This window comes from Canis aureus, chromosome 8, assembly GCF_053574225.1.
Source record: "Canis aureus isolate CA01 chromosome 8, VMU_Caureus_v.1.0, whole genome shotgun sequence".
Taxonomy (NCBI): Eukaryota; Metazoa; Chordata; class Mammalia; order Carnivora; family Canidae; genus Canis; species Canis aureus.
Genome location: NC_135618.1, coordinates 45,873,868 through 45,897,049, shown reverse-complemented (window position 1 = coordinate 45,897,049; position 23,182 = coordinate 45,873,868). Strand labels below are relative to the sequence as shown.

Here is a 23,182-nt window from a genome sequence, read left to right as displayed (position 1 = left end):
TTGGTGGCCCTGCTTTGTCAAAAAGGACCCCCAAAAGAGTCATCTGCTTGTGCAAGTGGCTGTGAAAGGCTCTGAGAAGGTGGGTGACCCTCGTGTTAAGTCACACTCTCCATAAACGTTCCACACAAAGGGTGGAACGTCCTCCCATGGCTTCCTGGAGAAGGGCCAGCATCTGCTCCATCTGTTTCCCTCTTCTTGAGCCCAAGGGGGGCACCACACCCTTTTTTCACAGTAAATGTGGCTTTGGACAGGCCATCTTGAGAAATGGTTTTATGTTCAAAGCAAAACTGGGCAGAAAGAGTTCCCATATGTCCCTTGCCCCTACACCCATGAAACGTCCCCACTATCAACATCGCACAGCACAGTGCTCTATTCCAAAAAGATCTTTCCTTTTGGGTAACTCGTCTGAGACTCACCCTTGACAGTTCTGCTGGTCTAGAGTGGGGCCCAAACACTGTAAAAATTCAAAAGCATTATCAAAGACAAATCCATCTGCCACTCCCTGGGCCAGGTGTTCCCTACCTCTGGCCCTACCACTTATGCGGCATCCTGCTCTTCCACGTGCCTCCAAGACACCCTCCACGGGGCACCAGACATCTCACACACGCATCCCGTCCTACCACTCCCCGACCCAGGCATCTTCACATGGCCCGTGGGGCCTGTCACACTGCTTTTGGAGCACTGCATGTGTGCAGTGTCCGGTACCCACATTCCTCAGTGAATCATACCGGCCATGAGGGAGGACAGGCCTATTTCCTCCCTGATGCCTGGCACAGAGCCACAGATAGGTGCTGCTCTGTGAAGGTTTGGTGAAGCATGAGGAGATACTGATTCACAGACTGAGGCCTCCTTTGGTGTGCTTCCTTAGGATTGGAGAAGAAGATCACGACAAAAGGTACAGCTGAGCAGAATAATCTGCTGGTTTCTTGGCAACAATAATAAAGCACATCGCAGACCAGACTGCGTCTATTCACTGCTGGATTCACTCAGGATGACACTACCGCGCACTCTCAGTTTGGGTTCAGTATGGCCTCTATGGGCCTGGAACAAGAGCTGGGTGTTGCTAAAGCAGCAGCAAGGACCACAGCAGCTTATCTAGAATACACCCCAGGGTGGCTCTACAGAAAACCAGGCGGTCTTGGGAGTTGGTGGGAAAGGTGCACAGAAGCAGCACTGCGGGTTATGAGGACTGAAGCATGAGCACAACAGAGGTGACAGGACCACGAGGGACAAGCCGAACTGAATGGCACCAGTGGTCTTGCCGGCTGAGTGAAGGAAATGTGAAGGGCAATTCTGAGCCACTACTGCTTTGATCTGTGCACATACATAACCGTGGAATGCCTACTTGTTAACAGCAAATACCTAAGATAAAACTTCTAACAAAGTTTTTGTAGATCCACCCTGAGGGCTGTTGGAGCATGTGTTCTGGGGAGCTACTTCCAGAAAAGGGTCTCAAAGCCATATGAGAAAGAAGCTCCCAACACAGCAGAGTTCAAAGCCAGCTCTACTGGGGCACTCACTCACCTGGGGAGTGGTGATGATCACCGCCCCATCGATGTGTGTCGACGACAGGTACTGGACAGCCGAGAGATGTTCATCCGACGTGCCAGGAGGAGTGTCCACGATGAGGTAGTCAACCTCTCCCCAGTCCACGTCACGAAGGAACTGCTTGATCATGCCTAAGGAGAGAGAGGGCGAGCCAGTGATGCCTTTTCTCTCTTTTCTGTACTTACAACTCTACAGAGGCACTTTATGATCTTCACGTACACTTGACCTGTCTGGTTGTCATGACTGGGGTGCGGGGAACTACTGGCATCCAGTGGGTAGAAGCCCGGGGTGCTCTAACCTTCTGCAAGTGTAGAGCACAGCCCACCCCTCCCCTAACAAAGAATTATCTGGCCCCAAATGGCAACACTGCAAAGGCTGAGAAGCCCTGCCTTACAAATGACACTTCTGCATTGTTATTTTAAGCTCTGGGCCCAATCAACCTGCTAGGATTTCACCTCACTCACATCTTGGACCTAAATAAGCTACTATAAAACTAGAGTAAAAACAATTCCAATGTCACATAGGCTTTAAAGACAGAGAAACTCATAGTAGACATTATAAATTATAAAACAAAAACAGGTATCTCTACTAGCTCTCTTCAACAAGCAAAGACAGAGGCAACCGGATGCTTAACCATGATCCTCTGCAAAGCCCAGCAGAGGACTGCTGCCATGCTGATGGGACAGGCTGCAAAGGAAACCTGAAGTAGTTCTGCTCTTGGAAGATCATGCTCACGGAGAGAAAGCAGGGTGGCAAACCATTTTTCTTTGGTCCCCTCCAGATAACGGCATCATCAGGACTGCTGAGCAAGAAACCAACCGACATCACCCCCAGATTGTCTTCCACGAACTGGAGAGGATGAAGCAAAGAACACTTAAAACCACAGCACAGGTCACTTCCTTGTCGTTTATCAGAGCTGAAGGCATTTTGAGAACAAAATGATCATGTGATCTTGGGTCTATTCATTCTTTGAATTCACAAATCATTTTGGGAGAGGAAGGGTTATCATACAGGGGGACCTGAACGAGGCCCCCTGGGGCCGTGTGCTAGAGTGCAGAAACCACAGCAGAAGTATGTCCTTAGCTACCCTCGCCTGGGCTGGCAAACCGCAGCCTCCAGGGCCAAATCTGGCCCACCTTCTGGCATTGTCCATCAAGTTTTCTTGGAATACATGGTCATTCGCTTGCACATTATGACCCTCATGCTACAATGCTGGACAGTGTATGGCCCACAGACTGAAAATATGTACTGTCTGACCCTTTACAGACACAGTGTGCCAATCCCTGACATTACCTGTGCTCCCTATGTCTAAAGGGCATGCTGATTGTTACTTTTTAACTGATAGACAGCTGGGTTGAGGAAAGTGCTGCCCGCCCAAACCATAGCCGTTCTGAAACCAGGACCCGGAATACAGTACCCGGCAAATAAGACAAAGGTGTAAAAACTCACCACTGGAGACCAGCCCGAGCCGCTCTGGTGAACCTGCATGAACATAAACATCGACGTTCACCGGTAAGAAATTCTGCACTCTGGGCATACTACAGTTCGTTGTCTTTAAAGCTCCCACTCAATTCTCATTAGAGTGAGCAGCTGGGGGAGAGGCAGCGGGTAACAGAACCCCCCCCCCCAAACACACACGTTGGAATGTTCTGAAACTCTGCTTAGAGATCTAGTCAGGAGGTAAACTTGGCTGAATTCAAACATAATTTGGGGTCTAAGGTATTTTACAAATAGGACAAGAACCAGTTGGGGGTGGCTGGGGCAACGCAGGTGGTTGTGGTGTGGGCAAGGCTGCCTCTGCCAAATCTGGGAGTGAGGGTGTTTGCTTCAGTGAGATGGGCAGCCCAGGACCTGCCCCGCCTGTGGCCTGAGCGTCAGTGCCTCAGTGCTGGTCTGCTGCACCCCTGGGAGGAGGGGGCCAACAGGAAGGGTGGGGCCACTTCAAGATTCACACTCTCCTTCAGTAGGTATTAACAGCCGGCGTTCAACTCCGCACCGCCTCTTCATCGTGAAACTAGAACTGACTCAACTTCCAACTACACATGAGTCTCAGCAGTTGGGCTTTAGGGCAACCTAGGAGCCAAGACAGAAGGCCCATTTTCTTGAAGAAGTCTTACCTCTCTAACAGCTCTAGGGAGAGCTAATTCACATACCACACCAGTCTCCTGCTCAAAGTGTACAATTCAGTGGCTTTCAGAATATTCCCAGAGTTGGGCACCAGTCAGTTATTTTCATCACTCCGAGACGATACCCTACACCCTGTGACGGTCACATCCAATCCTTCACCCCCACGTGCATGCCACCTCAATCCTAGGCGACCCCCATCTCCTCTCTGCCTCCGCAGATGTGCCTGTTCTGGACACTTCACAGAAATGCAACCCTGTAATACATTATCTTGGGTGACTGGCTTTAAGGTCTTTTTTAATTTTTGTGTCCTTTTTAAATTTCAGTACAGTTAACGTGCAACATTGTTATCAGTTTTGGGGGGTACCATATAATGATTCAACAATTCCATACATTGAGTCCCTGCTCATCACCCAAGCAATCATTCTCTGCACCTAGTTCACCCAGGTCTTAATTTTAAAAAAAGGGGCATCTGGGTGGCTCAGTTAAGTGTCTGCCTTAGGCGCAGGTCATAATCCTGGGGTCCTAAGCCCTATGTTGGTCTCTCTGCTCAGCGAGGAGCCTGCTTCTCCCTCTCTTTCCTGTTCGTGCTCTATCTCTGGCCCTCTCTAATATTTTAAAAATAAAAATAAAAAATAAAAACAACTATCACTCTTCATTCCTATTTAAAACTCATTCTCCATGGTGACAGGCTTAAAAGAGGAATAAACGAAATGACCCGCAGCATAGGAGAAAATAGTGGGACTTGTTTTATCTCACCATTCAACACCATAGTGAAAATATCAGTGTTTATCAAACACTCATGTACCGGTACAGTCAGTGCTAGATGTATATAACTCATAAGTAAACAAACACACAGCCATACTGTGGGTGAGTACTACAAAGTGTTACTGATGGGCACGTGGGCACAGACGTTGGATAGTGCAGCTCTGCCTCCACCCTGGATGGAATCACCCCTTTCCAGCACCCTCGGCAGCCTAGCCCAAGCCCTGAGCAGAGTCCACAGGCCTGGCCTGTGTGCCTCAGGCCACTGTCCAGCTACCCTCCCCTTGTCCCTCTAACACCGGTCATCCTGCTGCAGACACTCATGCCTCAGGACTCCTGCATTTGCTCCCTTGGCCCATAAGGCTCTTTGCTAGCTTTCCATAGAGGGGTGCCCTTGACCACACCCTTGCTCACCCCATCCCCTTACCCAGCTTTCATTTTCTATCTATCAGCTGCCCCTTTCCATCAGGGCTGGGGGCTTTATTTGTCTTGCTCACCACTGTATCCTAGCACCCAACCGTCACATAAAGAATGAACCCATCCGACATCCTGAAACATCCAAGCACCCCCCTACCCCCCGCCCAGCCCCATTTCAGTGCACTGCCTTTAAGAGGGACCCTTTCTGGGACTGCTCCCTACAACCCAGAGGGAGTGACCAGTACCTGCATGGACTGCGGTGGTGCCACGGCCTGTCCCCCACCCCACATCACTCTCCCACCTCATAGTCTCAGTTCCCCAGGGGTGACAACAAGGGCAAAAACATTCCCTTGTTTCCAGGGTACAGAACCAAGCACAGACTGGTCTGGCTTTCCCAGCAGTGTGAAGTCTCTGTGTCCTACTTCTGCATTTCGCTTGCTGTTTCCCTTCCCCTCTAAGAAGGCACTGAAACAAATGCTTCTCAAGTGGTGTGGGTGAACTTTATATATGGTTCCAAACCCCAAAGCTCACAGTTGTTGTTGAGGCCGGCAGGCTAGGAACACCGAGCTGCTCTTAGCATGGCCGCCTAAAAACACATGGCTCTGCTGACCCCTTGGTTTGGGATTAGCAGTTCGGTGCTCTGGTTTGTTGTGAGGATACTTTCCTGAGGTTCGTACTATAGTTATTACCTGTTCTCCTTCCAAGCCCATTATCTTGGGAATCGATGGCCCACATATATCAATGTCCAGAAGAGCAACCTGGGAAACAAGAAGAGACCAAAGCAGTGATGCAACAGAATATACCATGTTCCAGATGTGCACAACTGGGAGGGGGAGAGGGTTTGAGTTTGAAAGGAGGATGGGGAAATGGAAAGGAATCTCGGGGGAGTTCCAACTTTCATCTTCCAGGCCACAGACACACAGTCTAGAACTCGTAGAGAGAGCTTGGCAAAGCACGTCCACACATCACTGACTTCCACACCCATCCCCCAAGTCTGGCGCCTAACTCCAGGGTGATCTTCTGGGCCCAGTGTCAGGCCCAAGCACCATACACTCAGCATTTACCATGTGCCTAAGGAGTGAGTATCATTATCCCTGCTTTACAGAAGAGGACATGGAGGTCCGGAGAGGCCCAGTGACTTGCTCAGTAAAAGCAAGCAGCAGAGCTACGACTAACCTGAGGTCTGGTGATTCCCAACACCGGGGCTCTTTCTGCTACCCCAGGGGGCCTGGAGAGGAGGGCCAGAGTAGAGCCTCATGCTGAGCTCTCACCGAGCCCCACTGTCTTGTGATCCTGAAGGTGAAGGATGGCTTAACCTCAACTTCTAAAATAAAACTGAAAATAAGAAGGAAGTCTAGAAAAGCTCTTTGCTAGTGAATATGCAACCTCGGAAGACTTTCACCCCAGACACGCTGTTTTCTGGGTGTGAGAAACGAGAAGATCTGAGACAGTCTGAACAGCAGAGTTAATATTCATCTTGAAAGCTCAAATATCAAGCATCTAAAGTACAACACCACTGGGTAACTTTTTAACTTGCCCTAAATTAGTTTCTTTGCTCCCAGCAAAGCCCCACCTCCGCTTTTTCACTCTGTAATCAGGAAGACTCTTCATTCTCCTATCAGCCGCTTGCCTCCCCTGCCCTCTGCTGGACCAACTGAAGAAGCAACAGAGCGATGCTTGGGCTGACGACCTGCCTGCCTTCACCTACAGACAAAGAAGGACCGAGTGCATAAATGACTGCAGACATTCTACCTCAGAGCCTCCAGACTTAGGAAACCACAGCCTCACCGCGACCCTAACAGACGAACGGGACTCCCAGTTTCTAGCCACTCAGTCTCTGCCCTTGCTTTCAGGAACAATTTAACATTTCAAGGAACTATGCTCCCCACAACCAAGTAGGTGAATATGGAGTGGAAGGATGTGAGGATGCGGAAACAAATCACGGGCATTCACTCCTGGGGTGGTACTCAAAGAAGTTGTGACATGTCCCCGCTATGCAGACCTCCGAGGGGCCCCGTGTCCTGTCTTTTGCAGACTTCCTGCTGAACCTGTCACTACCCTAAATCTATCCAACGGATTCCCTTTCTGCTCAGGCCAGAGAACCTGAGCAGAGAGCAAAGTGCCTGGGTAAATCTTAACCAGGGCCTCTGTGGAAGGTGCTAGAAACCTGATGAGACAAATAGGTTTTGCCACAGCTCTCTTCCAGCCACAGACTGGTAGTGCAGAGTGCTGTCGGGATCCAGACCTTTCCCATACTCAGCACCCCCAAACATCCCCTTAAGAGGTCATGGAAGGTGGGCTCTAGTCCTGATTCTTGGCACTAAAATGGCTGTGTCACCTCTTACAAAATGTTTTTGTTGGAGCTTCTGATCTGTGAAACAAGTGTGCAAATCATCAGGCCCCTTCCAGCTCCAAAGTCTACAAGCCACAGGAGCCTCAAACACTCCAGCCTGGAAGCCCCAAGGTGGACCTGTTAATGCTATAGTCTTTGGTGTCCCTCAGCTCAGGTACAACCACCAAGGCTCCTCCTGCTCCCTTCACCACAACTCACACATCCCTGGCTGGCCTGTGATTAGTCGGGGGGGGGGGGGGGGGAATGGTTCCCAATTCTGCTCCCTCTTGGCTCATGGGCCTTTGCTATAAGCTACCGGACGCCTGTCTGCCTTGAACACTAACATAGAACAGTCCTGCTGAGAGGGATGAGCTTCCACCAGACAGAAAAGGGATTGGGTGTTTCCCCTCTGAATTTAGGGAAGGGAGGAATGTGCGCTGAGATTAATCAACCAGGCAGATGGAGTCTACGATCTGTCAACATCCAGCACCCTCTGGATACAGCGGCAGTCTCAGTCATGAGTAGGACTTGTGGGGAAATACACTTTCCTAAGTACAGATTTTTTTTTTTTGTAAGCTAAGCTATTGTTGCATAAAGAAAACCAGCTTACTTTGCCATATTTTCACACTGGATGGAGCATTTTCCGTCAGTTGCAAAGTCCGGGCAAACTACTTCAGAGCAGAATTATACAGAAGCACCATAATATGCAAACAATTCTCTATTTCCAAGTACGTACTTGTATCTGGCCTGGTTAAAGCCCATCTTCAGAGAGTTAAGATACAAAATAGATGAACATGGGAGAAAGGAGGGAAAAATAAGATGAAATCAGAGATGGAGACAAACCATTAGAGACTCGTAACTCTAAGAAAGAAACTGAGGGCTGCTGGAGGGGAAGCGGGTGCGGGGGATGGACTAAGTGGGTGATGGGCATGTAAGGCACTTCACGTAATGAGCACTATTAACAATGAATCAGGGGATCCCTGGGTGGCGCAGCGGTTTAGCGCCTGCCTTTGGCCCAGGGCAAGATCCTGGAGACCCGGGATCGAATCCCATGTCGGGCTCCCGGTACATGGAGCCTGCTTCTCCCTCTGCCTGTGTCTCTGCCTCTCTCTCTCTCTCTCTCTGTGTGTGACTATAAAAAAAAAAAAAAAATTGAATCACTACATTCTACCCTGAAAGTAATACTACACCATGTTAATCATCTGATTTTAAATAAAAAAAATTATTGTGCGCGTACGTACACACACATGCCTGATAGCTTCTAAAAGCAAAGAGCATTCTTTTTTTTTAATTTTTTTATTTATTTATTTTTTTATTTTATTTATGATAGGCACACAGTGAGAGAGAGAGAGAGAGAGGCAGAGACACAGGCAGAGGGAGAAGCAGGCTCCATGCACCGGGAGCCCGACGTGGGATTCGATCCCGGGTCTCCAGGATCGCGCCCTGGGCCAAAGGCAGGCGCTAAACCGCTGCGCCACCCAGGGATCCCAGCAAAGAGCATTCTGGATGATACGGATACTCTCTTAGAAATAATCAGTTTTTGGCCAACCAATTGGCCAATACAAATTTGACCCTCAGATGGCAGGAGATTGTTGATTAACAGAAGAATAAATCAACAAATGGATTCTGAACCTACTCAGCACTGTATTTGGTGGGGGTAGGCTACAAACTTGGTGCCAAAGCAGAAATCATCAGTGCCTTTCCCCCACATTCCAGGCAGTGGATAAAGTAATACTGATTGCCGTCATGGACATTTACTGTGCGTTATCTCATTCGCTCCGGACTCTCATTTTACAAGGAAAACCGAGGCAGAGAGCCTGGTAACCTGCCCAAGGTCAGAGAGGTGGCGTGGGCAAAGCGGGATGTGAACCTGGGCAGACTGCAGAGCCTGTACTCCTGGCCACCATGCCCCAAATGCTCAGAATTCTGACTTGCCCCTCTGCTCCAAAGTGCTGAGGCCCTGCTTCTTCTACCTCCCTGACTCTGCCCTCATTTGTTCCCTGATCTGGATCCTCGTGGCTGCTCACGGAGAGGAGAATACCAATTCCCATCCGGCTTCCTGTACCCTCCGATGATATCCAAATCACACACTCGGCTGACTATCCTTGCAATGCTCCTAAAGCAACACTCAAACCCTGCCTCTTTGCTTGCCAAATGTCCTAGCAGGTCATTCAAAGCCTCCCCCGGTCTGGCTCAGCCTCATCCTCAGCCCTCTTCACTGGAGGAGCCACATACACATACCCTATCGGTCCCCCTCACAGTCCAGGCACCTCCTTTCCAAGCCCAGTCATCTCTCCCTGGTCCCACATCCCTAGAGCACATCTTGGGATGGTGGAGGCCAGATTCCAGAGAAGCCCACCTCAGCGACTGGCAGGCCAGCACAAACAGCTCCACCATTAGAAAATGATCAGAACTGGGCAGCCTGGGTGGCTCAGCAGTTTAGCACCGCCTTCAGCCCAGGGCCTGATCCTGGAGACCCGGGATCGAGTCCCACGTCGGGCTCCCTGCATGGGGCCTGCTTCTTCCTCTGCCTGTGTCTTTGCCTCTGCCCGCCCCCCCCCCCGCCCCCCATCTCTCTCTCTCTCTCTGTTCTCTCTCATGAATAAATAAAATCTTAAAAAAAAAAAAAAGAAAGAAAAGAAAATGATCGGAACAGAAAGGAGGAATAAGGCAGAATGGAGAGCCTGGGTAAGTGCGAGGAGCACTGAGTTCACCAAGTCCACCCTCCTCACTCCCGAGAAGGCCAGGCTGGCCCAGACTTTCAATCTTCCTCCAAAGACGCACTCTCCCAGCAAGCACCAGTGCTCCTGGAGCCAATCGCAGCCTGCTACCTGTTTTTGTACAGCCCACAAGGTAAGAACAGTTATTACACTTTTAGAAGGCTGGGGATGGGGGTGGAATTAAAAAAACTCTATTTCATGACATAAACATTATATGAAATCCAAGTATCAGTGACAATAAAATTGTGTTAAAACACAGCCAAGTTTGTTTACAGATAGTCTATGGCTGCTTTTGTGTGTCAGGGCAGGACTGGACAGGTGCTATAGGAACCATATGGCCCACAAAATCTAAAATACTCACCATCTGACTCTTTACACAACAAGTTTGCCCACCCCTGAAGCAAACTCTAATTTCTTAATCCAGTGATTTGAAAACTGTATTCCTGGAGTCCTTGGGGACTGGGTGGTGTCTCAGCGCCTGTGTGTGTACTGTGCACATGTCAGAATGGTGGGTCCACTGTAGCTGACTTTTTTTGCAGAGAAAATAAAGTCTTATGTTAAGGTCTTACAGTACGATTTCATGCTTACATAGGATGGCTTATCTACTATGAGCACACAACACTGAAATTTAACCAGCTTTTAGAGTTTTAAAATAGAAAGGACAATGTGTGGCAGTTTTGAAATTTCAACATTAGATTAAATGTACCTCTAAACCCCTACTGGTTTTTTTTTTTTTTTTTTTTAAGTCAAAGGGGAAAAGCTATTTATCTGCTAGAAGAGAAATCTGAACTGAAAGTCAGCCCTCATATATAAAATTCATTCATTCAAAATGCATGAAGAGAAAACAAATACTGAGAAATAAGTCAATGTATGAAGAAGGCATGAAGACCATGGGAAGAATTGAAATGGGGAGACACAGCTTTCAATATGAACAAAACAACTGCTTTCCTGGAAAGGAAACATGAACAGTGTCCTGAGAAGGGAGAGGGCAGTTAATTGGCAATTCCCATCCTGAGAACAGTACGCTCTCTAACCCAGGGCACCCACAAAGCCAGCACACAAGTCCTTAGCGAGGTCTCTTGCTTCAGGGCTCACCCTGACAGAGAGCTGGGTTCTTTATTTTTTAAAGATTTTATTTATTCATGTGAGACAGAGAGAGAGGCGAGAGGCAGAGACACAGGCAGAGGGAGAAGCAGGCTCCATGCGGAAGCCTGATGTGGGACTCGATCCGGGGTCTCCAGGATCACACCCTGGGCCAAAGGCAGATGCTCAACCGCTGAGCCACCCAGGCGTCCCCGAGAGCTGGGTTCTAAGAGACATCCGTGGTGCTCTAGCAGTTCTGATGTGTAAGCATTTTTTCCACTGGAATTTTGAATAAAATTTCATTTTACAAGAACACAAAGATGGAATGTGTTCCGTGTTTAAAAAAAATTAGAAAACACAGTATTCATGGTTTTATTAGGTATCAAGTGTAAAGTAAGTGATAGGATCACTTTTCTAAGGTCAATGCAAAATTATCATGAGTCCCATGAATGATCCAATGTATTTTTAAAATCGCAGGTACTGTAAATTTCCATTCCAACTTTGTAGTGAAAATTATTTTTTTCTTCTTCTCCATACCGCATCTTTCATCAAAGCTGAAATCCAGAGAGCAGCTGGATTTTTACTGAGCAATTTGGTGATTGCATGCTCATATGTATACTTGGGTACTAGGTGAGAGGCCCAGTTCAAGGCTTGGTAAATGTTTCCTTCCTCAAGAGCTAAAGAGAAAATACACTTGACTTTTGAACAAGGCGGGAATTAGGGGCCTTATACATGAAAATTCATGTGTAACTTCTGACTCCACCAAAATTTAACTACTGATAGCCTGTTGCCGACCAGAAGCTTATAGGTAACAACTGATGAACACCTATTTGTATATTATACATTGCACTACTACAGTAAGCTAAAGAAAAAATGTTACGAAAAACATGAAGAGAAAATACATTATAGTACCACTAAAAAAATCCACATGTAAGTGGAACCATGCAGTTCAAACCCTTGTTGTTCAAGGGTCAACAGTATTTTAGGTTTTGTAGACAAAAATCAAGGATACTATAAAACAATTTAAAAGCAACGGTTTATAGGGACGCCTGGGTGGCTCATTGGTTGGGCATCTGCCTTTGGCTCAGGGCGTGATCCCAGGTTTGGGGATTGAGTCCCACATCACGCTCCCTGCAAGAAGCCTGCTTCTCCCTCTGCCTGTGTCTCTGCCTCTGTCTCTCATGAATAAATAAATAAAATCTTTTATTAAAAGTAATTTAAAAAGCATCCATTTATAGACGTAAAAACCATTCTTAGCTCACAGCCATAGAAAGGCAAGAGAGGGGCTGAATAAGCCCATAGGTTATAGTTTGCACACCCCTGGCCCAGACACAAGTAGAAAGTGGCTAAGAAAAAGAAGTCTGAACTTAACAAAATAATCAGCATGCCAAGAGACATTACACCTGCTATCCATTTTCACAGGTAGAGAATCTGATGCATTTCCCCATGCATTTCCCTCCTTCTCTCTGCAAGGATCTAGATTCCCGAGACCAATCCAACTTGGTCTAAGGGATCAGTTCTCTAGGAAGCATCACAAACTCTCACACAGGAGCCTCTTCCAGTTTTTCCCAAGGTCTCACCTGCGTGTTTTCATCCTCTGCTAGGCCGTGGGCAAGGTGGGCACTGAATGTGCTTTTTCCAACACCACCTTTCCCAGATAACACCAAGATCTTGTGTTTCACGGTCTTCATTTTTTCTTTGATTTCTTCTATGGCTACAAAGAAAGCAAATCAGGTGATGAAGTCTCTGACTAAATTTCAAACGTCACTCTTCCAATGGACTAGAAGGAGCTAAATCCCTGGGACTATTTCACAGGACTGTGTGTGAAATACCACCTAATCAGTGACAGTAGTAAGTACTACAAAGGCTATTGACATCATTGACATTTTCTTGTTTATTAGTTCACTTCTCTGTCTCCTCTTGTTAGGATACAAGTTCCATGAGAATAGAAATTACCTGAACTGTTCATTGCTACACTCCCAGCTCCAGGAGAGCTCCACACGTAGTAATGGTTCCCAACCTAGGGGCAAAATCTGCCTTGGGGACATTTCTGGTTGTCACCAGGAAGGGGTGCTACTGGCATTCAGTGGGTAGAGCCACAGACGCTGCTAACTGGCTAACAACACGGGGTGCCTGGATGGCACAGTTGTTTAAGCATCTGACTCTTGGTTTCAGCTCTGATCTCAGGGCCATGAGATCGAGCCCTGTCTCAGGCTCTGTGCTCAGAGTGGAGTCTGCTGGAGAGTCTCTCCCCCTGCTTGCATTCTGTCTCTAAATCTTTAAAAAAAAGGTCTAACAATGCTCAGGACAGCCTCCTACCCCAAATAATTATCCAAATCCAAATGTCAGTAGTGCCAAGGTTGAGAGTCCCTGACAAAGAGCAAACGTTTATGAGGACCAGTCACAGGTAACTATCACAGATCATACATTTTCTGTGCATTCAACATTTCACTTCAATTCCTTAAAATAACACCATGAGGTAATTATACTAGCTTCTTCTTATTTAAAAAGCAGGTTCTCAGGGGATGCCCAGGTGGCTCAGTCAGTTAAATGCCTGACTCTTGGTTTCTGCTCAGGTCATGATTTCAGGGTCCTGGGATCCAGTCCCAGGTCCAGCTCCACGCTCAGTGATGAGTCTGCTTGGGATTCTTTGCCTCTCCTCCTCTTCACCTGCTCATGCGTGTGCATGTGCGCTCTCTCTCTCTTTCAAATGAGTAAGTCTTTTTTCTTTTTTAAGTTGGTTCCAAGCCCTACGTGGGGCTTGAACTCATGACCCTGACATCAAGAGTTGCATGCTGGGGAGCCCTGGGATGGAATCCGACGTCGAGCTCCCTGCATGGGGCCTGCTTCTCCCTCTGCCTGTGTCTCTGCCTGCCCCCCATCATCAATAAATAAATAAAATCTTAAAAAAAAAAAAAAAAAAAAAAAAGAGTTGCATGCTCTGCGGACTGACCCAGCCAGGTGCCCCTCCTCCACTTTAGATAAGGAAACGGAGGCTCAGAGACCTGAGGACTCTCACTCAAGGTCACCCCGTTTGCAGGACCCAGGAATCCAGCCTCAGTCTCCCGCTCAACTCCTTCAGCATCCTCCCAGCCTCCTGCTTTTTTTTTTTTTTTTAATTTTTACTTATTTATGATAGTCACACACACACACAGAGAGAGCGAGGCAGAGACACAGGCAGAAGGAGAAGCAGGCTCCATGCACCGGGAGCCCGACGTGGGACTCGATCCCTGGTCTCCAGGATCGCGCCCTGGGCCAAAAGCAGGCACCAAACCGCTGCGCCACCCAGGGATCCCGCCTCCTGCTTTTTAAGATCCTTTAGGCGAGTTCCCAGAGCCTTCCCCATCCTGCGACTTGTCCTTCACCGAACTTATCATGCGACGATTTCCTCGCTCGCTCAGTTATTTACGGAGGGTCTCCCCTATTAGCTTAATATCGTTAGGGCAGTAACCCTGTCTCACAGCTGTAACCCCAGCGCAGAGCACTATGCTCAGGAGAAATCAACACGTATTTATGCTAAATGAGTGAGAAAATCGCTCCTATTCCCAAAGGAAGACAATTTTGTCTAAATAATAAGCCCGAGCAAACCCCTAGTTCAAGGTCTATAAACCCTCTTCTCCAGCCGCGGGGCCCCTGTCACTCAAACCCCTAGACCCGCCCCTCCTGAGATCCCATTGGACTCCACGCCTGTCACTGATCCTTCAGGCTCCGCCCCACCCCGCTACTTCCTTCTGTGCTTTCCCACTGCCGGTCTCCTCCCGGTCCCGCCTCTTCCTGGCTGGCGCCCTTCACTTCCGGTTCAGGCCTTGCCCCTTCCTCACCTGGGTCGGGAGCCGCGCCGGCTCCGGAAGCGCAGAGCCGCTGGTTGGGGCAGCCCTGACATGAGGCCCCTCGGCCCGCCTGGGCGCTGCCGGTCCCGGGACAGCCTGCGCGGTGACAAGGTCACAGTTAGAGTGGCTCCTGTCCCTTCAGCCCCACCACCCACGCCCCCCTCCGTGCGCTCACCCTGAGGCACCTCCTCCATTCGGCCGCCTTCGACGTCTGCGCGGTCACCGGAACCCGCCCTTACGTATTTCCGCCTCCTGGCGCCCAATCTGACTCTCCAGGCGCGCCAAGTAAGTCTCGAAAAGGGGGCTGTGCGCACGCGCGGACTTCATCAGGTGCTTGCAGGGGGGAGGGGGACTGGTCTTTAATTTCTGTCCCCGTTTAAACTGGGCAGCGGAGAGCATTCATCAATTATTCAGCACGGAGCTCCCGGGCACGGGCGTTATCCTACGCGACACGTCCATGCCCTTTCATACCCAAGAAATTTGATGCCGATGCAAAGTTATTAGCGAAAATAAACTTTATATTCAAGTTTACTCCGCTGTCCCAAATAAGGTCTGCTCCCCCCACCCCACCCCCATCCTGGAGCCAATCAAAAGTCGCACCTTCCTTTGTTCTCAGTGCCTTTTAATTCAGAACAGTCCTCTTCTCACCACCCCTTACCCTTTTTTGGGGAGTGGGGTGGGGGGTCATCTTTTAGGACATGGATACATTTGGATATGGTGTAGGCCAATTGCCTTATAGAAAACCCGCCCCAGTATCTTAATTTGTCTGATTCCCTGCCTCATGATTAGATTCAGGTTAAGACATTCTGGCAGAAGGTACTTGACCGATGTGTACAACTGTTGTGCCACGGCCAGAGGCACAGGACACCAGTGGGTCCCATCCTCGACTACTTGGTGAAGGTGGCATCCGTCCCACCTCTGCATCGGATGGTCCGCTTTTCCGTTTGTGACGAAGAAAGAATCTGAAGCGATTCGTTGAGATCATGGGAGTATCCTGTTCGTCAGCCTTGCACTCAGCCTCATTCCGGCCTGAATCCGTTCTAGCAGTGTTTCCAGAATTGTGCCTTCGGATGAAAACACAAGGTTTGAACTTCCTTCCTCAGGTCACACAGCTCCTAGCGAGGGAGCCAGAGTGATGAACCCGGGCTGTCATCCGGGATACGCAGTGCCAAGTGGCCGTGTGCGAGGTGCTGGCGCCACCAAACCGCCCCGAGTCCTGTCGTCCTGGCACCTAGCCTGGTTGGGGCAGCGGATGACGAAGCAGGTAACTACAGCTTTACAAAGGCTACGACACGAGACAACCAGGGCGATTCCTTAAAGCCGAGGGAGGGACGGGGTGGCGGTGGGGAGGACATATGGTATTTCAGACAGAATGAACCAGCATGAACAAGCCCAGGGGTCAGAGCGGTCAGAGAGGAATTCACCTGCAGGGACTTTTGTGACCTCCAGTTTGCAGGTAGGAAGACAGGGTCACCAAGAATGACTTGCCCAAGGTCTCAGAGCTGGTAAGCAGCACAGCTGGGGTGCCAGGAAACTCTGATGTAGGGCCTGGGCTCTTGACCACTATGCTGTACACTGGGAGCAGGATGCACATTATCCTCCTTTCACTGAAGAAAGTGAGGCTCAGAGAGGTTAAGCAGCTTGCTCAGGGTCTCACAGCCAGAAGGCTCCACCCAACTCTCCTGACCATAGGCTCTTTCCTCCCCACCCTCCCAGCCACACAGTAGAGACCCGAGGCCTGCCCGCTTCATGTCCTTCTGAGGTCCCCGCAGACATTTCCGGCATGTTCCCGCCAGCTGTCTTCAGCAGCAGTGCCACATTAGAGCCCCGCAGTCTCTGATTACCCAGGCGACCCTCCCACTCAGCGAGTCTGTCTCCTCAGTAGCAGGGAAGAAAGATCTTCCATTCTTCAGTCTCTCCCTCACTACGCACTCCTCCCCACAAGGCTGTAAACGATCACATTCTACACTAAGAAATAAAATCGAATAAGCCTCCCCTCAGCTTTGCTCCCATCTCTCTCCCACCGTCCCCGGCCAAACTCCTGTCTCACCTGGGATAGAATTTTCCACCTGTGGTCGTGCGAGCAGTAGGGCAGGCACGAGGCTGCAGAGCAGATTCCCAGGCCCATCCTGACCTCCTGAGTCAGAAACTCAAGGGCTGGGCCAGGGAATGCGCATCTTTACACTCTCACCAGATAGCAGTTCTGTTCACTAAAGTTTGAGAACCACTTCTGAAGAGGGGTGCGTCTTGAGACTCTGTCCGTGGCCCACTCGTAGGCACACTTTCCACATCCTTCTGGGGTGAGCAGCTTTAGGTCCATGGCGTCATCCACTATCCATCATGAAGTTCCAGCCCCGCTCTTCCTAGTTCAGCCGCCACCTGGTGGATTTTACCGCGTGGGTGCCTCTCCGGCCTAACACTCCTCTAGCCACAACTCCTTCCTCAAACCCTATTCCTCCTTCTGGAATTCTTATCTTAGAGAATGCTACTGCTCTACGAACTCGAGTCCAGAGTCTAAGCATCAGCCTTGCTTCCTTCTCACCATCTCCCCTGTAGCAAGTTAGCAACTCCCCGTAACAAGTCACCCCCATGTATATATATGTTCATAGTGGTTAAAACAACAGTGGTTTTTTATTTCTCAGGAGTCCTCTGGTTTTATCTGGGCTCACTCACGTGGCACCGTCCACGGGGGAATTGAGTAGGAGATTCTCATTTTCACGTGTGCCTTAGTTTCCCTCCATGTGGCCACTGTCTCTCCACGTGGTCTCCAATCATTCAGTGGTCTAGCCTGAGCACCTTTATGTGGCAGCTGGACAAGGTCACTTTCTCACATTGTACTGGTCAAAACAAGTCACGGGGCAGCCAAACAGAGGCCACATGTAGATGGATGAAGTGGCAGGCATGTGTAGCAGTGGCGGTAAAGGCTGGTGGCCGTGGCTGTAAACAGTCACAATAACCCCCACCCCCAAACCATGTCCAATCAGGCATCAAGTCCTGTGGTTTCACCTCTGTGATGTGATGCTGTAGTTGCCCAAGTGGCCCCAACTCCTCACCCCTCTCCTGTGTGCAGAGCCTCTGTTCTACCCCAGACGCAAGGCTCAGGCATGTGACTTACTTTGCTAAGGAGACGTTAGCCAGTGTGACCTAACAAAAAACAAGTACTTGCCTGTTTTTGCTTTCTTTGCTTTCCTCTCTGCCATCATGAGGGGAACATCTCTAGGCTAGCCCGCAGAAGGGAAGACATATGGTGTAGAGCCGGGCCACCTGGTGGTCCCAGACAAGCCCATTCCAAACCAGTGACCCTGAGACAACAGGGAGACTCCAGCCAAGTGGTGCAGAGCCACCTCTCCAGACCCACAGGCAACCACCAGGTGTGTGAGTCTAGAAGAACCATCCAGCCAACCCACAGACACATGAGCTAAATAAACACTTATTATCTTAAGTTCCCAAGTCTGGGGTGGCAACAGACAGCTGACACTGCATGACACCATCACCCTGCTGCCTTCCTCTGGACCCTCATTCCCCTGGGCCTGCAGTACTTTCCTAGCAGCCCCGCTAGGCTCTGCTGCCAGGACAAACATCCCGCAGACTGCAGAGGCTCAAGGCAGCAGAGATCATTTTTGGCTCCGGCTACTTGGACAGCTTCGTTGGCAGAGACCTGCTCGCCGTTCCTCGGGGATCCAGGAGACAACGGCCCTGCCATCTCCTGTTGCCACTGAATGCAGGCTTCAAGGGAGAGCGTGTGATTTGTACAATGCTGCTTAAATGCTTCCAGCCAGGATCGACCCCTCATCACATACCTTCCATCAGGAGAATCGGCCACATGGTCACACCCAAAAAAGGTTCCCCAGGGGGTTTGTCTGCCACATGTCTTAGGGTCCTTTCCCCTCACAGTTCAGCCTGGGTCACTCTGCTACCTGCGCACCTTCAACAGCTCCCTATGGCCAGGTTCACAACAATCTGGACATGGTTTTCGGTGCCCGCCCCCGGCCCGTTTGACCCCTCCGGCCCCATAGCTCACTGTGTGCCACTGTGCGTGCCAGGCTCTAAAACTGAACAGCGGACATTTCCCTGGCACGCCAGCCATTATCCTGGCTCACACGGGTCCTTTGTCCTGACTGTCCTCCCTGCCGACCCTCCTCTGACAGGTCACCTCTCTGCATCATCCCATGGAAGCAGGTGCTAATGGCCTGTGGAATCCGCAGCCTTCTTTCCTGAACACGGCGGCGTGTTCCAGAAGTCGGAGCCCAGTTTGCTGTATTTAGCAGCGTGGAAAAGTGTGAACGCCGCAAACTGAACCAGACCCAGCATTTGAAGAAGTCTGTTTACCTCTCCTTTACATTTATTTAGTTTGGGGAGTTTGATAGGTTTTAAATTTAAAATTGTTATTTCTGTCCCCCCGATTAAAGGTGGCAGCGACTAAAAGCTACAAAGCGAGAGCTGGAAATGTTGTCGTTGCAAATGTGGAAACCTTACTAAGTGCCAAAAGATTTAATTAGCTACATTTTTAAGTGCTTTTAAAAATAAGTTTGTGAAAGTAGAGACACAGCAGAAAGATCAGTGGTTGCCAGGGCCTGGGGGAGGCAGAGGCGGAGGGATGACTGGACAAAGCGCAGGGGATTTTCAGGGCAGGGAAACTATCCTGATGCCGTGGTGCTGAAGACTTGACGTTATGCGTGCGTCAAGGCTCACAGAGCCTACACCACCAAGAGTGAATTCTGACTTGCGCCAGGGATTTTAGTTACTGAAAACGAATCGTTATCATGGTTCATCCACTGTAACAGATGACCACACCAACGCCAGAGGTTAATAATGGGGGTAATCGGGGTGGGGGAGGTAAAGAGGGAATATTCGGGAACTCTCTGAACTTCCTGATACATTTTTCCGTATGGCTAAAACGGCTTTAAAAAGTAGTTTTTCTTTTATTTTTATTTTATTTATTTTATTTATTTATTTATTTATTTATTTATTTAATTAATTTATTTTTTAAAGAATTTATTTATTCACAGAGACCCAGAGAGAGAGAGAGAGAGGCAGAGACACAGGCAGAGGGAGAAGCAGGCTCCATGCAGGGAGCCCGTCGTGGGACTCGATCCGGGGTCTCCAGGATCACGCCCTGGGCCGCAGGCGGCGCTAAACTGCTGCACCACCGGGGCTGCCCTTTTTTGTTTGTTTGTTTTTAATTTAAAGTTTGTTTATGCTTCTCAAGTTATTAGACCTTAAATGTGGAGTTAGGGTGCTAGGTCACCTGTAGCTTGCACTTCTCGAGGCAGCTGCATGTTATGATCCCCTAGGGGACCTTATGCTAGGGACCTAGTCCCCCACAATTAGTTAAGTTAGACCCTTGGGCATGGGGCTTTGGCACGTAAAGAAGCTCTCAACCCAGTTTCCAATGTGAGGGGTGTGGTTTCTCTGAACAGACAATGCTGAGGATGCCAGCCAAGTGCCCTACAATTCAGCTGGGTCCCTTGATTCTGACGCTATTTTGCCTAGAGATAGTGATCAATTCTACAGGTTACAGGCTCAATTTTACAGGGCTGCCCCACCCCCCACCCCCGACATTATATGTCATTTGCAAATCCAGGTTGTCACCGGTGTTTTTGTCTGCCCAGCTGTAGGTTGGGGGTTCGGTGACCCCCTCCTTGGGCTGCAGATGCCTGTCAAAAGTCCAGATTGTTCTCTCTGACCGAGTGGCTACAAAATCAGTTTTCCATGATCTCCCCACCCCCTTTGGATTCAGTTAACTTGCTAGAGTGACCCACAGAACTCAGAAAAACTTTCCACTTACCAGATTACCGTTTTTGCTATAAAAGGATATAATTCAGGACCAGGCAGGTGGAAGAGATGCATAAGGCAATGTTACAGGGAGAGGGTACAGGTGCTCCCATGCCCTCACTAGGCACGACACTCTCCCTAAACTCCCATAGGTTCACCACACTGGAAGCTCTTCAAACGCTGTCCTTATGGGTTTTATGGAGGTTTCATTACACAGGCACACTTGATTAAATCATTGGCCATTTGGTGATTGGCTCAACCTCCAGGCCCTGGGAGGTCAGGGGGGTGGTGGGGGGGTTGGGGGTGCGGAGGGACTGAATATTCCATCCCTCCAATCAGGAGGTTGATTCCCTGGCAACCAGCCCCTGTCCATGCAGTCGCCTTATTAACATAACAAGATACACCTTACTCACTCTGAAATTGCCAGAGTTTTAGCTTTGTATCAATGATGGGGAGCAAGACCAAATAGATACTTATTATAAATTAGAGCATCACAGCATATTTTAAAAACCCTTCAGGGACATTTAAAATTACTTTGTATGTCAAACGTGAGACTTATTTTTTAAGCAATAAAATTGTCAAAATTTTAAAAAATGAGAAATAACCCTTCAGGGTCAGTAGCCATGGCACTACAGACTCCTGTGGTGGGGATATGTGAGATGGGTGAAGGCAGATGACACCGGGCTTTACAGCTCCTGCTCTGAAGTCAGAGGACATGTTCAAATCCTGACTCCAGTTCTTTTGAGCTGAACAACATTGGGCAAATGCCTTCCCATCAGCCTCGGTTTGCTCACCTGTAAAATGGGGGTGATAAAGGCATTTTATTTTCCCCCATGAGGTTGCCGTAGGGATAAAACACTGTGATTCATGTAAAGCACCAAACACAGAACATCCAGAGAGCAAGGATCCAATACAGGTTGTGTTTAAGTAGACTCAGGGTTGCAGGTGAGAGCTGCAGGGGTGAGATCCTGCACCTTATTTACAAATGTGGGCAACAGGGGCCCAGATGGGGAAAGTTGCCCAAAATCACACAGCAGGTTAGTGAATGAACTAAGACTAGCACCTGGATCAACCTGGTTAAACATTTCGGTACTGATTCAGCAGGATGGGAGCATTTTAAACATGCAGGTGGAGAAAACACGCTTTCGAGGTGCCTGCAGTTTCACTTTGTGCCAGTAGGTGGCATTCTCACCCCACCTATGATCAAAGTAGTCCGAAAATTTAAGTTATAGGTGTAGAGAATTTTCTCTCTCTTCCCATGGATCCGGCAAAAATATCTAACAAAGAGCTGTCTATATATACTGCAGGCACTTAACATAAAATTGAGTCAAAAAATAAGAGATTTATTACATATAGGGAACCCCACTCATGTTGGTTAAGAACATGCATTCTTCAATGCCAGGTGTCTGCACCCAAATCCCAGCTCCCCAGTTGCCAGCTTTTGAGTCTTTTCTCCGTGCTTCAGCTTCTTCCTCCATAAAACAGCAATAATAATATTAACTGCCTCAAAAGGTTAGTTGTTGGGAAGATTAAACACGTTGACGTTCCTGTAGGTGCCCAGCCATATCTTACCGGGGCTTTAATTTGCATTCCCCTAGCGTGTAATTATGTTGAACATCTTTTCATGTGCTCATTTGCCATTAGCATATCTTCCTCACCGAAATGTCTGCTCAGATCCTAAGCCCACTTAAAAACATTTTTGGTTGTTTCATATTGCATTTCAAGAATATTACATATTCTGGGGGATCCCTGGGTGGCTCAGCGGTTTAGCGCCTGCCTTTGGCCCAGGGCGCCATCCTGGAGTCCCGGGATCGAGTCCCACGTCGGGCTCCCGGCATGGAGCCCGCTTCTTTCTCCTCCTGTGTCTCTGCCTCTCTCTCTCTCTATGTCTATCATAAATAAATAAATAAATAAATCTTTAAAAAATATATTACATATTCTGGATATGAGCCTTTCATCGATTATACGTTTGGTGAGTATTTTCTCCTAGTCTATGTCTTGTCTTTTCATTCTCTTAATGCCTTTTGAGGATCCATTCTTAATTCTGATGAGGCCCAGTTTGCGAGTTTTCTCTTTTATGGATTGCGTTTTTAGTATCACGTCTGAGAAATCGCTGCCTAACATGAGGTCACAAAGATTTTCCATTTCTTTCAAGAATCTTTATAGTTTCAGACTTTATACTTCTGTCTGTGACCCATTTGGAGTTCATTTTTTTTGGAGTTCATTTTTATATGTAATTTTGGTATACAGTGCAAGGTGTGGGCTGAAATTCATTTTTAAAAATATATATATGGATACCCAATAGTTCCAGTACCATTTGTTGAGAAGACTATCCTTTCTCCACAGAATTAACTTTGTGCCTTTGTTGAAAATCAGTTGACTGTGAATATGTGGATATATTTCTGGATACTTTATTCTGCATTGATCTCTTAGAACTCTGTGCTATTCCATTGATCTTTGTCTATCTTTATGCCGATACCATACTGTAGCTTTACAATAAATCCTGAATTCAGAAAGTCTATATCCTCCTCCTTTTTGCTTTTCAACATTGTTTTTGGCTATTTTAGGTCCTTTGAATTTGCATTTAA

At 48.5% G+C, this 23,182-nt stretch overlaps 1 protein-coding gene and 1 long non-coding RNA gene across 3 annotated transcripts in view; one reads left to right on the top strand and one right to left on the bottom strand.

The window, feature by feature from the left end:
- Positions 1-15,140, bottom strand: part of NUBP1 (NUBP iron-sulfur cluster assembly factor 1, cytosolic) — a 21,501-nt gene extending 6,361 nt beyond the window's left edge. Inside the window, exons 1-7 of the mRNA XM_077906618.1 lie at positions 14,995-15,140; positions 14,811-14,915; positions 12,570-12,703; positions 5,544-5,612; positions 2,998-3,030; positions 2,307-2,397; positions 1,525-1,679 (exon numbers count right to left, since the gene is read on the bottom strand). Coding sequence (XP_077762744.1) covers positions 1,525-1,679; positions 2,307-2,397; positions 2,998-3,030; positions 5,544-5,612; positions 12,570-12,703; positions 14,811-14,915; positions 14,995-15,013 — 606 coding nt within the window. The 5' untranslated portion in view covers positions 15,014-15,140. The remainder of the gene's footprint in view (positions 1-1,524; positions 1,680-2,306; positions 2,398-2,997; positions 3,031-5,543; positions 5,613-12,569; positions 12,704-14,810; positions 14,916-14,994) is intronic.
- On the top strand, positions 14,792-23,110 carry LOC144318986 (uncharacterized). 2 transcript variants are annotated; one of them, XR_013384919.1, is made up of 4 exons: positions 14,792-15,104; positions 15,923-16,083; positions 18,968-19,138; positions 19,829-23,110. It is a non-coding gene; the product is annotated as an uncharacterized LOC144318986 (long non-coding RNA). The 2 variants fall into 2 exon arrangements; XR_013384918.1 differs by lacking the exon at positions 19,829-23,110 and having other exon boundaries at positions 18,968-19,252.
- The last annotated feature ends 72 nt before the right edge of the window (positions 23,111-23,182 follow it).